The sequence below is a fragment of the Cavenderia fasciculata genome (genome assembly GCF_000203815.1).
Source record: "Cavenderia fasciculata unplaced genomic scaffold Scf_ET2XIPL01COFD4-5, whole genome shotgun sequence".
Taxonomy (NCBI): domain Eukaryota; phylum Evosea; class Eumycetozoa; order Acytosteliales; family Cavenderiaceae; genus Cavenderia; species Cavenderia fasciculata.
Window position 1 is genome coordinate 1,111,568 of NW_004457695.1, and position 13,979 is coordinate 1,125,546.

The window sequence follows — 13,979 nt, forward strand, 5'->3', positions numbered from 1 at the left end:
TTTGTTTACACTTTATCGATATGACAGATATATTATCTCTATCATCTTTATCTATAGATAAATATAAAGAATTGATTAGTGTTGGTGTAAAATCAATACTATCAAGAACATATAGTAAATATGATAAGATATTGTTTGTTGGTTCATTAGCTTTACCTTTTTTAGTCAATTGTATGTAAATCACATGATGATGATGATGATGATTAACTTACTTATTCGCTTCTTTTTTCCTTTTTAGTACCAATTTATGGAATAGTACCAAATGAAAGAGATAAAAGGGTTGAATCATTTTATGAAAGTGCAATTGAAAAGATTACACTTGCATATGACGAAATTAGTGCTGATTATATGGTAGAATCGCAAGATATAAGAGAAATGGCAAACATTGCTGAAAAGTGTAACAAGTTGTGTAGAATATTGGCAAAGAGAGAGGTAGTACAGATGTTGTTGGGGATCATTAACGGCGCCGAGGAAATATGGGAAACTAGTTATAGTCATCAAATACCTCTATCTGAAGAAGCCACTGTACAATTATATAATCGTTTGGAAAATGATAATATAATGATTGATTGTACTGATTTATTAAATCATATTTTACCTTTTGGTAAGAAGAAAAAGAAATAGATAGATAGATAGATAGAAAATAGAATTACATATATATTTATTTTTTCTTTCTCTCTTTTTTTTTTAGTTCAAGATATACCATATGAATTATTTTTTAAAGTAATTAGTTTTTATGTAACATCACCATCAAGTTATCAATTGACATGTGCAGCATTGAAAACAATGACATTGAGAAAAGAGACTATACTACCATTTATCAATGATGGAATGTTGAATATAGTTAGACTCTATATCAGCTATGAACTCAAATCTGAATATTCATTGTTACGAGACTATTGGTTACAAATTGCTCGGATCATTTACAAAGATCGTAAACTTTTTAGATCATTGTTGGTAGAAGATCGACGATTTGTAGAGGAATACTATGAAATGGGTAGATTTAAATTATGGTTACCACAAGATTTTCGTGTACCACCTCATAATATGTTGTATGAAATAGTGTCCGATGGATTTGGGTATTATCTTGGTTGGGTAAACAAGACTGGTTTATTGGTTGATAATATCATTGCAAATAATACATTTTCAGATTGGATCTATCGACGATTAGATTCTACACTATCAAGATACCTATATTGTTCGATATTTGCATCATCATTTTCACTCTATTTCACATTTCTACTCCCACCCAAAGGAAAGATTTATTACATTGCATCAGCTGTCACTTCACTGGCTATTTGTAGTTTGCACGAGAAACTAGTCAGTCGTCAAAGAATATGTGGTCAACTTTACAAATATTTCCAACAACGATTTCATATTCCAAAACTACAAGATGATCAAATCAATTTTGAAACTACCAATCAAATAATTATTAAACATAAATCTGATATTTTAAATCATCAATTTTAAAATAAAAAAATATTTAAATAAAATAAAAAAAAGATAATTATATTCTTTCATCATGATCGATCGATGGATGATTCTTTTTCATTTCATTTTTTTAAATTCTTTATTATAGATAAATATAAAGAATTGATTAGTATTGGTTTAAAATCAATACAATCGTATAGTAAATATGATAAGATATTGTTTGTTGGTTCATTAGCTATACCTTTTTTAATCAATTGTAATTATAACAAGAGATGATGATTAACTTTTTATTTTATTTTTTTTTAGTTTCTGATATATTACCAAACAATTGTGTAGAATATTGGCACAGAAAACAAAGGTAGTACAGATGTTGTTGGATAATGATTCATTATCGGTGCAAATCAAATTTATGAAAGTATTTATAGTCAACAAGTACCTCTATCTGGACATAGTATTCATCTATTATATACTACTATTGATAATCATTCAATCATGTCATGTTGTACTAATTTATTAAATCATATCTTTCCTTGGTTAAATGGTAATTGTGGAATAGAAATATGGAAAATAGAAAATAGAAAAGATAAATTTATTTATAATAATTTATTTATTTATAATTATTTATTTTTTTTTTTTTTTTATATCTTTAGTTATAGAATATAGTGATATCATTTATAAAACCATTTATCGTCAATTAAAATTACCAACGGGTTATAAATTGACATGTACAGTATTTAAATCAATGATTTTGAAACCTGAAACGATTCAACCATTTATCAATGTTGGAATGATTAAAATTGTTAGATTTTATTTAACCAATCAATTCAAATCCGAGTATACATTGCTACTCGATTATTGGTTACAAATTGCCAAAAGTATATACAATGACAAACATTTTTTTAAATCATTGGCATTATCGGATCAATCATTTGTAGTGCAATATTAAAAATGGGTAGATAGATTTAAATTAATGTTTCTTCCAAAAGAATTACGTATCAATCCAATTGGTACAATATTTGAAGTGGTATCTAAAGGTATTGGATATAAGGTTGGTTCAATGGTACTGCATTATTTGTTGATAATATCTATGAAGATACTATCCTTGGACGATTAGATTCTACCATTTCAAGAAACTTGGATTGTTCAATGCATGTATCAACATTGGCACTCTGTTTCACATTTATACTTCCACCAAAAGGAAAGATATATTACATTGCATGGTGTGTCACATCAACAACCCTTTATAGGTATCAATCAATTTTGACAATCAACAAAATATTATTAATAATAAATCAGATATTTTAGATTATCCTTTTTAAAAGTAAAAAAATTAAAAAGAATAAAATAAAAACCCCGAGAGATATTTTCATCATCATAAAGTAAAGATGATCATGTGCACTCATTTCATTTTTTAGAGTCAAGAGAGATGACAGAAGATATATCATCTTTATCTATAGATAAATATAAAGAATTGATTAGTATTGGATTAAAATCAATACTATCAACAACATATAGTAAATATGATAAGATTCTATTTGTTGGTTCAATAGCTTTACCTTTTTTAGTTAATTGTAATGTAATATATGAATATACCAATAATAGTCTTTTGAATCCTTTTATTAACTTTTTTCTTTTTTCCTTCTCTCTATCTATTTAGTACCAATTTATGGAATATTACCAAACAATCAAGATAAAAGGATTGAATCATTTTATAATCATGGTATTGAAAAGATCCTAAATGTTTATAGTGAAATTGAAACAAATCATAGGATAGTGGTAACTCAAGATATTAGAGATATGGCAACATTGACTGAAAAGAATAACAAATTGTGTAGAATACTGGCTCAGAGAGATATAGTATTCATGTTGTTGAGAATCATTCTAGGTGCAAACCAAATTTGGGAAAATGGTTATAGTCATCAAGCACCTCTATCTGAATATACTATTCATCAAATTTATACTCATTTGGAGAATGATAATATGGTTTTAGATTGTACTGATTTATTAAATAATATTTTACCTTTTCGTATGTAAAAAAATAGACTCTATCTATTTATTTATTTATTTATTAAATTATTATTCTTTTTATAGTCCAAGATATACCATTTGAATTATTTTATAAAGTAATTTATTATCATTCATTGTCACCAACAAGTTATAAATTGACTTTGGCGGTATTGAGAACAATGACATTGAAACCAGAGACGATTCCACCATTTGTAATAGTTGGTATGGTTGATATTGTTAGAGTGTATCTTCAAAACGAGGTCAAATCTGAATATTCACAATTACGTGATTATTGGGTACAAATTGCACGAGTACTATACAAGGATGAACATTTTGAACAATTACCACTAGTCTATCAATCATTGATAGAGGAATATTATAAAAAAGGTAGATTTAAATCATGGATTCCAAAAGAATTACGCCTCCCACCAATTGGTACATTACATGAAACCATAACTGATGTGTTTGGATATTATCAAGGTTGGTTAAATGGTACTACAATATTGGTTGATTATATCTTTTCAAATAGTATATTTTCAGATACTATCTATCGTAGATTAGATTCTACGTTGGTTAGATACTTGACATGTTCATTGTTTACATCATCATTGTCATTTTATTTTACAATGCTTCTTCCACGTAAAGGAAAGATTTTTTACATCTCGTCTGGTATCATTTCAATACTAATAAGTTTTTACCAAGATAAATTAATTGCTAATCAAAAAACAAGTGGTACACTTTACAAATCTTTTAAAGAATGCTTTCAAACTCCTGTCAATCAAAATGATAGATTTTTTGAATCAACTAAAATCATAAATATTAATAATAAATCAGATATTTTAAATTATCGATTTTAAAATAAAAAATTAAAAAATACAAAGGAAAAAGGAATAACGGGATCTTTTTTTTCATTCACAAAGAGAGATGACAGATATATCATTATCATTATCTATAGATATAGATAAATATAAAGAATTGATTAGTATTGGTTTAAAATCAATACTATCAAGAACATATAGTAAATATGATAAGATATTGTTTGTTGGTTCATTAGCTTTACCTTTTTTAATCAATTGTATGTAGAGTATATCAAAGATGATGATCATATCTTTTAATATTCAATGATGATGATTAACTTTTTCTTTTTCTTTTTAGTACCAATTTATGGAATAATACCAAATAATCAAGATAAAAAGATTGAATCATTTTATAATCAAGGTATTGAAAAGATTTTAAATGTTTATAATGAAATTCAAACAAATAATAGAATCATGATAACTAGTGATATAAAAGATATGGCAACATTGGCTGAAAAGAGTAATAAGTTGTGTAGAATATTGGGTCAAAGAGATGTAGTATTGATGTTGTTGAGAATTATTCTAGGTGCAGAGGAAATATGGGAATCTAGTTATAGTCATCAAGCACCTCTAACTGAACAAAGTATTCATCAAATTTATACTCATTTGGATAATGATAATATAGTTTTAGATTGTACTGATTTATTAAATCATATTTTACCTTTTGGTAAGAAGTAAAAAAAAAAGAATAGAAAATAGAATTATATTTATTTATTTATTTATTTTTTCTACTCTAGTTTCAGATATACCTTTTGATTTATTTTATCACATTATTAATTATCATCCTTTAACACCATCAAGTTATAGATTGGCATGTGCGGTATTGAGAACAATGACTTTGAAAAGATCGACCATTCCATCATTTGTAAGTGTTGGAATGATTGATATAGTTGGATTTTATTTGGGTAATCAATTTAAATCTGAATATTCACAATTACAAGATTATTGGCTACAAGTTTCTCAAATACTTTACAAGGATAGACATTTTAAATCATTACCTTTAGAGGATCAATCATTTATAGAGGAATATTATAAAATGGGTAGATTTAGATTATGGTTACCAAAAGAATTACGTCTCCCACCAATTGGTACACTTTATGAAACTTTATCTGATGCGTTTGGATATTATCAAGGTTGGTTAAATGGTACTACATTATTTGTTGATAATATCTATTCAAATAATTTATTTTCAGATTGGATCTATCGTCGATTAGATTCTACACTATCAAGATATTTGGTTTGTTCATTGTTTGCATCATCATTGTCTTTTTATTTTACATTTCTACTTTCACCAAAAGGAAAGATTTATTACATTTCATCTGCTATCATTTCAATGATAATAAGTCTTTATCAAGATAAATTAATTGCTCATCAAAAAACAAGTGGTCCACTTTATAAAGCTTTTAAACAACGTTTTCAAACTCCTGTCAACCAAAATGATAGATTTTTTGAAAATTTAAATCAACAAAATATTATTTATAATAAATCTGATATTTTAAATTATCAATTTTAAAAAAAAATAGAAAAAAAAATAAATAAAAAAGAAGAAAAAAAACAAATTATAATCATCATCTTTTTTTTTTTTCATTCAAAGGGGAGAGATAGATGACAGATAAATATAAAGAATTGATTAACATTGGTTTGAAATCAATACTATCAACAACATATAGTAAATATGATAAGATATTGTTTGTTGGTTCAATTGCTTTACCTTTTCTAGTCAATTGTAATGTATTTATTAAGAATACTAGACTTTTATGATGATTAACTTTTTGTTTCTATCTCTTTTTTTTTTTAGTAAGAATTTATGGAATATTACCAAATAATCCTAATAAGAGAATTGAAACATTTCTTGATCGTGGCATTGAAAAGATTATATTGATTTATAATGAAATGGAAACAAATAATAGAATATTACAAACAAATGATATAAAAGAGATGGCTGAATTGGCTAAAAGATCAAACAAGTTGTGTAGAATATTGGCAAAGAGAGAGGTAGTATTGATGTTGTTGGGGATCATTGCAGGTGGAGATCAACTATGGGAAAATGGTTATAGTCATAGAGCACCTCTAACTGAACTAATCATTCATCAATTTTATACTATTTTGGATACTGATAATATAATGATAGATTGTATTAATTTATTAAATCATATATTACCCCATGGTAAGAAAAACAAGATAAAAAAAGTATAGATAGATAGATAGATTATTTATTCTTTTTCTTTTTTCTTTTTTTATAGTACAAGATATACCATATGATTTATTTTCTCAACTTGTTAATTTTCATTCATTAACACCAACAAGTTATAGATTGACATGTGCGGTATTGAGAACAATGACTTTGAATAGAGAAACCATTCAACCATTTATCAGTGTTGGAATGATTAGAATTGTTAGATTTTATTTAGACAATCAATTCAAATCAGAGTATTCACAATTACAAGATTATTGGTTACAAATTGCCAAAAGTATATACAATGACAAACAACTTTTTAAGTCATTGTCATTATTGGATCAATCATTTGTAGAGCAATATTATAAAATGGGTAGATTTAGATTATGGCTACCAAAAGAATTACGTATCAATCCAATTGGTACAATAGTTGAAACGGTATCTGATGGAATTGGATATTATTTTGGTTTGTTTAATGGTACTACATTATTTGTAGGTCATTTAAATCTTTTATTTTCAGATCAAAGATTAGATTCGACCTGGTCTAGATACTTGGCATGTTCAATGTTTGAATCAACATTGACACTCTATTTCACATTTCTACTCCCACCCAAAGGAAAGATATATTATATCGCATCGGCTCTAACAATATCGATTATTTCAAGTTATCAAGAGAGAATAGTCATCCTTGAAAAAACAAGTAATTCACTTTATAAATCTTTTAAAAAGTATTATCAAACAAATGATCAAAATCATGATAGACTTTTTGAATCAACTATCAATCAACAAAATATTATAAATAATAAATCTATTATTTTAGATTATCAATTTTAAACATTAAAAAAAAAGAAAAAAGATATTTATTATATCTTTTTGTCAGCCGCTCAGACAGAGAAGTACAAATATAATTACAAGTAGATAATTGAATGTTATAAAGAATTAATTAACTATCATTTATTTTTGTTTTTTTGCTTTTTGGTTATTGCTTTGTGAAGTTGTTTTGTTATGTTGGTAGAGCTTGAAGTAGTAACTGGGTCCAGAAGGTATAAAATCAAAAAATCCAGCATACTAATATTTTTTTGTTCTGGGGTAGTGCCCAACTTTTTGTAAATGATCCAAGCATTTGAAATAGCCATACTGAGAATTCCAAACATAGCCGCTTGAGAATATTTGTGGTTTTTATTCTTAGACAAAAATCGATTTAAGTTTGAGTCTGCTTTATCCACACCACATTTATGAATATTGTAAGCTTGTATCATTTCCGGTCGTGTATCTACTACTCTTCCTGTAGTTGAATTTTTAATATATTGTGTTGGTGAGTTAGATGTGGCACCAATAGTCTCGCCAATTCTATATTGATTAGAAATGAAATTACACTTTTTTTTGTCATAGAATGACACTGCAGTACCATAATCCATGTTAATTAATTTGATATGGTTCTTGAGAAGAGAACTTTGTAATACATCTTTAAAAAGGGAAGTTGGTCGATTGCCTTGGCAAGAAAACACATACTTCCAACCTTTGGCATTAAAATACCGAGCAAGTTTGTCAGATCCATAATATTGATCAGCATAAACCACATGCTTCTTTGGATCATCAAAACAAGTCACTGTCAGGAAGATAACAATATCCGATGGTCTTGTTGGGAGAGTTGGGACCCAAAACTTTACTTTGTTATTGATCTCTTCTAATGCCCTGGTTGTTTCTTGTTTTAAATTGTTATATCTGACCGACATAACAGAGTTGTATTGTTGTTGAATTGATGTTGGAGTTGGAGTTGGAGTTGTAGTTGTAGTTGTAGTTGTAGTTGTGGTTGTGGTTGTGGCTGTGGTTGTGGTTGTGGTTGTGGTTGTGGTTGTGGTTGTGGTTGTGGTTGTGGTTGTGGTTGTGGTTGTGGTTGTGGTTGTGGTTGTGGTTGTGGTTGTGGTTGTGGTTGTGGTTGTGGTTGTGGTTGTGGATGTAGATGTGGCAGTGGTTGAGGTCAAACTCGTCTGACGTGATCTCGTCTGAGTGGAGGGTTGGGTCTACGTTGTCAGGAGTGTCAGTAACCATGTGGGACTCGATTTGTTCTTCCGACTCTGAAATATTGGTATCATATGCAGGGAACGGGTTATCCTTATCCGATCCTTGATACATGAAAAAGTTGAGCATATATCCCAAACTGTCTGCCAACGAGTAAAATTTTAAACCAGTAGAGTTTGGTTTGTTTCGGACATACTGTCGAAAAAGATATCTTCCCTTGAATCGGATCACGGTTTCGTCCACTGTAACATGAGTACCAGGCTCCCAATACTTTTGGAATGTTTTTGAAAAATAATATTGCCAAAATGTTACATCGACATAGAAATGTTTTTTTACTTGATAGTATCGTGTTCTTGACATTAATTGTTTAACTCTTTCACACCCAAATAATTCATGCTCTTTTTTCCAATAATTTGTGAGTTGGGGTTGGTGAATAATGCCAATAATGATTTGAATCTTCATAAAATTCTCCCATTCGTTTACAGTCAAATCACGATAAATGTACCTATTTTTCTTCCATTTGGCTCTGCTCACGATTGGTATGCCATTGTTGTCCTTCCCTGTTCAAGCATCTTGAGAACCTTTTTGTTGTAAATATCGAATCTTAGATTCGTGGTTTTGATAATGTAGTCCACAAACTCTGGATCTAAGTAGAACAATTTCAATATATCTTGTGGTGTTAATGTCGTAGAAACACCTCGTGGTTTTCCGGTTTCAAAACGTTCTATCCGCGGTGCTCCCATGTTTTGAAAGGCTTGCTGAAAAGCACCATTTAACACAGTTTGTGTACTATTCATATCAGATTGTGTTGATTGAGCACTATTCAAAACAGATTGTGTTGCTTGAGAAGTCTACGGCCTCAATAAGCGCTCGTCTTATATTATGCTCTAACCTACACTTTTGTCAGATCTTGTGAAGAGGCTACTTGTGTCATAAATACTTGATGAAGATGTACAAAAGAAGTAAGTCTTGTAATAGAGACGTTATTATTTATTATTTAAAGACAGATAACATCAAAAACAAAGAAAATATCTGGAACGAAGTGCTCAAAAAAAAAAAAAAAAAACCAAAAAAATGAGCAGATCTGGGGTTAACCCCAGAAGAACTCAAAGAGTTGTACTCCAAAAACATAGTAACTTGAAAGTAAACTTGAAAAAGGTACTGAAAAAGATATCGAATGTCACACCCACTTGTCATCATCGCATTGGCATTCTTTTTTTCGTTCGACTTTTTGCATCAATGATGAAAGAAGTAATAGTAGATAAATTATCATTATCTATAGATAAATGTAATGATTTGATCAATGTTGGAATACATTCAATACAATCATTTAGTAAATATGATAAGATACTATTTGTTGGTTCAATTGCTTTACCTTTTTTAATTAATTGTAATAAAACGAAAAAAACAAAAAAAAGAGAGAGAGATAGAATACTTAATCTTTTTTATTTTCTATTTTTTAGTACCAAATTATGGAATATTACCAAAACAATCAAATGATTGGATTGAAACACATTATAAACAATCCTTAATCAAGATTAGACAAGTTTATACAGCCATTCAAGCATCTGATTATTCAATTATGGATACTCAAGAGATTAGATTGATAGCCACCTCTGCTGTAAATAATACTAGATTGTGTAAAATATTGGCTACAAAGGAAGTGGTTTTAATGTTGTTGGAAATCATAGACAATGCTGAAAATATGTGGAAACATAGTAATCGTCATCAATTACCACTATCAGACACTACTATTCATTTATTTTACCTAACCCTCGATTCTGAAACTATAATGTTGGATTGTATTTCTTTATTAAATAGTATTTTACCCTATAGTATGTAAAGAAAATAGAAAAAAAGAAAAAAAGAAAGAATATTTATTTATTTATTTTTATTTATTTTTAATTTTATTTAGCAAAACCAGATTCAATACCATTTAAAGAATTTGTTCATCTACTAGTTAGACAATCAATTTCACCATCAAGTTATAAATTAACATGTGCAGCATTAAATGCAATGATAAAGAATAGATCATTGATGAAACCATTTTTAGAAGCTGGTATTATTGGTGCTGTTAGATTTTTTACTAGTAGAGAATTTAAATCTGAATATGCATTGCTACGCGATTACACAATTCAAATTAGCAAGATTACAAAAAAAGATATCCTCTTATTTAAAATGACAGTATTTGATCAAGCATGTTTGGCAAAATATTATCAATATCGATATCTATTGTTGATACCACAAGAGATTAGAGTGACACCTCATGGATTGATTTGTGAAATGCTGACAGATTGTATTGGATATTATGGTGGATGGGTCAAGCCTTTGGGTCTATTTGTAGATTATTTCTATTCAGATTCAAATTTCTACGAATCTCTCTACAAACCAATGCAATCTACAGCCAGTAGATATTTCTTTTGCTCTGCATTTGCTTCGTCGATACTGTTGTATTTTATGTTTCTAGTACCACTAAAAGGAAAGATTCATTATATAAGTTCGGCTGCAATGTCGTCTTTACTTTGCTATTATCAAGATAAATTGGTAACTCGTCAAAAGTTGGGTGGTTCATTGTACAAGTCTTTTAAAGAGTTTTTCCAAACTAGTAGTTTTGATAATCAAGATTCTTTCGAAAAGATTCAAAATGACAGTAATCTAAGACAAATTAATCATAAATCGGAAATTTAATAAATATAATAGATTGATTATTTATATTCTCCTAATGGTATTAATATGTCTTGTTGTGAGGATTCAGAATCTGATGACGAATCTGATGAATCTTGTTGAATTATAAATTTATCCAAATCATTATTATTATTATTATTATTATTATTATTATTTACATCTAATATATTATTATTATTATTTTTAGGTTGATTATTTACAATTGATTTTTTGTTATTATTATTATTTGGGATGACCAAGTTATTTTCATTTAATTGATCTTTATGTTCTAAAACGCCAAGTGATAGATCCATGCTAATATAGGTTTCTCCTTCTTTTACATTTTCAATGTTTACGTCTTCATTGTTTTCGATTTGTTTTTGTAGTTGTTTGTTTGCTTCCTTCAACTTTGGCATAAAGTCTTTTACTCTTGATAATACTAGAAAGAGAAAGAGTTAGAGAGAGAAAGAGAGAGTTAGAGAATTGATAGAGAATTGAGAGAGATTGAGCATACAAGAACTAGGTGGTAATCTATAAATGTTTGGTTTTGATTTGTTTGCATTGTTTGTATTATTATTATTATTGTTGAGTATAAAAGTTGAACTAGGTAATGTTGTGTCTTTACTCTCTAGATCTAATAGTGATGGATTAGATTGCTTTCTTTCATCTGTTGTTGATGATTGTTTAGTATTCATCTGTAATCTATATTTGTATATAAAAGAAAGAAACAAACTAAAAGCGAAATGAACCGAATAATGAAAACGACAAAAGTGGTTTTTATCAAATTTGATTTTTTTATTTTACTTTATCATTTATTATTTATTTATTTATTTATTTAATTATTTATTATATGTTAATTATTTATCTATTACCTCTTTCATTTTCACGTTGAATATTTCTAATATTGTTTGCTCGTTTACTGAAGCACTCTAGACAAAAATTACAGTTTTGTAGAAAGTTTTACTTATTACACAATTTTGCATATAATCCTCTGGGTCTTCCTTATTGTCCAAGATGCACTGTTTCGAGCAATAGGGACTTATGCATTGTTTCATAAGGTGTTTGCACATTATGAATTTGTCTGTCGCGATGTTGAAATGTTGAAAACCAACCAGGAAGAATATTAATGGTTCTATCGATTCTTGTCATTTTGATCCATCTCTACAGTTTCATAATCGATTTTTGGATATAATCTTTGGCTCTTGTTTGTCTTAAATCAATTTCATTGATATCTCATTGAACTCAATATACTCAATCCTGTTTAGGACACGTCTGTAAAGTATTTTGGATAAAATACTAACGACTAACCATCGTCAGTTAGTCGTCTGGATCAACAATTATAAAAGTATTAGAATAATCCAATAAAGAGAATCCATTCTATATTCATTCTATTCATTATTACTATAGTTATTAATCATTCTATTCAATTCACTTTTAATTATTATAAATATTATTTCTTTACAATCAAATCTAAAGCTTTTATTATTTATATACTTATTTATTTATTTATATATATATAAATATATCTTATTATATTATACCTCTCAACTAATTTTATATTTACGAAGTATCTATATAGTTATTACATCTCTCCTCTAAATAAATAAAAAGAATAGAAAGAAAGAAAAAAGTTTGTTAGTACAAAATGATTAGATCTTTTTCCAATTTTTTTTAATTTTTTTTATTGTATTTTCAAGGTTCTAATCTCTTTGGTCGCATTGGTAATTGCTTTGCCTGCAAAAGAATCATTGTGAAATGTTGCAGAGGCCTCTGAGATGGCAGCAGGAAACTGGTCTCTGACCTCTTGAGACACTTTACAAAATGATAAAGCTGAATTGATACAGTCTTTTACCCACATTGTCAGATATCTAGTAGTGTCGTAGGAGCCACCAGATCTTCCAGCACCAACAATTGATTCAATGTTGGAAAAATATCTCGAGTAGCGCATAATATGACGATGGAAATTGTTGACAAAGAATTCCTATCTGGCTAACAGACATTGTAAAGTCCTTCTCGCTGTCTTCGTCGATAATGGCAGGATACAATAGCTGACTAGAATCCCAGCCAAAGTAATAATATTGAAACAAGTTTTAAACACATAACAGACTTTATGCTACCAAAAGTGATACAATCCAACTTGCTTGTTGTAGTAAACCAAACCAATTTTCCCCGTATACATGATCTTTTTTTTTTGTTGTCTAAGTATTGTTCCAGTTATTAATGAAGAATAATTACACCCACTTGTCATTTCCTTGGAATGGCAATTGTGACAATATACTCTCAGAATGAAACACTGGATGTCAATAATTTTGAACAAATCATTTTGTTAAAGAAGATATTAACCATTCAAAAAAAAAGAAAGAAATTTTTTGAAAAATTAACAAAGGGAGGCACAAAGCGGGAAAGAGGTTTCAATGTTAGATATTATAGTTGATAGAATACAGTGATCGATGCAGCATAGTAATACTTTAGAGATGCAGGTGTCATGGTTGATAGTGGTTTCTATTTGTTAGGAAAGAAGGGACTGGGTAGGGAGCAGCGAGCTTGCCCCAGTTGGTGGAGAATCTGTTGAATAGAGCAGTCAATTCGAGGTTGGTTAGAGACCAACGTGCTGGTTGACACTTGAAAGTACCTCTTTGCAGTGTTGTACTAGCTTCAGGTACTCCAAATAGATCAGTTGTCTATATCGTCTGGTGGCGATTGATACCTCGTTTGGGTCGATCGAGTACTGCTTGTTGCTTCGGTAAGTCACGTTCAAGTGGTGGCACCAAGGAAGAGGATCGCGACAGCGTTTGCCTATCGTTGTGGGTGCTGTCTGTGCA

At 28.8% G+C, this 13,979-nt stretch overlaps 8 protein-coding genes across 8 annotated transcripts; 4 read left to right on the forward strand and 4 right to left on the reverse strand.

Moving 5' to 3' along the window:
* Window positions 1–20: 20 nt before the first annotated feature.
* On the forward strand, window positions 21–4,295 carry DFA_08037 (uncharacterized protein; the record flags this gene model as incomplete). The annotated part of the gene is made up of 11 exons (XM_004355487.1): window positions 21–171; window positions 239–604; window positions 692–1,300; window positions 1,580–1,687; window positions 1,738–1,789; window positions 1,857–1,972; window positions 2,082–2,306; window positions 2,525–2,678; window positions 2,812–2,945; window positions 3,089–3,457; window positions 3,523–4,295. The coding sequence occupies 11 exons, from the start codon at window positions 21–23 to the stop codon at window positions 4,293–4,295; spliced, it is 3,057 nt and encodes a 1,018-aa protein (XP_004355540.1).
* A 67-nt stretch (window positions 4,296–4,362) lies between these two features.
* On the forward strand, window positions 4,363–5,808 carry DFA_08038 (uncharacterized protein; the record flags this gene model as incomplete). The annotated part of the gene is made up of 3 exons (XM_004355488.1): window positions 4,363–4,513; window positions 4,594–4,962; window positions 5,033–5,808. 3 exons carry the CDS (start codon window positions 4,363–4,365, stop codon window positions 5,806–5,808), a joined length of 1,296 nt encoding a protein of 431 aa, XP_004355541.1.
* A 92-nt stretch (window positions 5,809–5,900) lies between these two features.
* DFA_08039 (uncharacterized protein) lies at window positions 5,901–7,305 on the forward strand (the record flags this gene model as incomplete). Its single annotated transcript, XM_004355489.1, has 3 exons — window positions 5,901–5,964; window positions 6,094–6,462; window positions 6,539–7,305. The coding sequence occupies 3 exons, from the start codon at window positions 5,901–5,903 to the stop codon at window positions 7,303–7,305; spliced, it is 1,200 nt and encodes a 399-aa protein (XP_004355542.1).
* A 105-nt stretch (window positions 7,306–7,410) lies between these two features.
* DFA_08040 (uncharacterized protein) lies at window positions 7,411–8,955 on the reverse strand (the record flags this gene model as incomplete). The annotated part of the gene is made up of 5 exons (XM_004355490.1): window positions 7,411–7,418; window positions 7,541–7,821; window positions 7,984–8,477; window positions 8,500–8,597; window positions 8,661–8,955. The coding sequence occupies 5 exons, from the start codon at window positions 8,953–8,955 to the stop codon at window positions 7,411–7,413; spliced, it is 1,176 nt and encodes a 391-aa protein (XP_004355543.1).
* A 68-nt stretch (window positions 8,956–9,023) lies between these two features.
* Window positions 9,024–9,427, reverse strand: DFA_08041 (uncharacterized protein; the record flags this gene model as incomplete). Its single annotated transcript, XM_004355491.1, has 2 exons — window positions 9,024–9,312; window positions 9,390–9,427. 2 exons carry the CDS (start codon window positions 9,425–9,427, stop codon window positions 9,024–9,026), a joined length of 327 nt encoding a protein of 108 aa, XP_004355544.1.
* A 140-nt stretch (window positions 9,428–9,567) lies between these two features.
* On the forward strand, window positions 9,568–11,181 carry DFA_08042 (uncharacterized protein; the record flags this gene model as incomplete). Its single annotated transcript, XM_004355492.1, has 4 exons — window positions 9,568–9,625; window positions 9,776–9,826; window positions 9,957–10,328; window positions 10,409–11,181. The coding sequence occupies 4 exons, from the start codon at window positions 9,568–9,570 to the stop codon at window positions 11,179–11,181; spliced, it is 1,254 nt and encodes a 417-aa protein (XP_004355545.1).
* A 151-nt stretch (window positions 11,182–11,332) lies between these two features.
* On the reverse strand, window positions 11,333–12,306 carry DFA_08043 (uncharacterized protein; the record flags this gene model as incomplete). Its single annotated transcript, XM_004355493.1, has 4 exons — window positions 11,333–11,338; window positions 11,379–11,596; window positions 11,672–11,852; window positions 12,226–12,306. The coding sequence occupies 4 exons, from the start codon at window positions 12,304–12,306 to the stop codon at window positions 11,333–11,335; spliced, it is 486 nt and encodes a 161-aa protein (XP_004355546.1).
* Window positions 12,307–12,838: 532 nt separating this feature from the next.
* On the reverse strand, window positions 12,839–13,105 carry DFA_08044 (uncharacterized protein; the record flags this gene model as incomplete). Its single annotated transcript, XM_004355494.1, has 1 exon — window positions 12,839–13,105. One exon carries the CDS (start codon window positions 13,103–13,105, stop codon window positions 12,839–12,841), a length of 267 nt encoding a protein of 88 aa, XP_004355547.1.
* Between the last annotated feature and the right edge of the window lie 874 nt (window positions 13,106–13,979).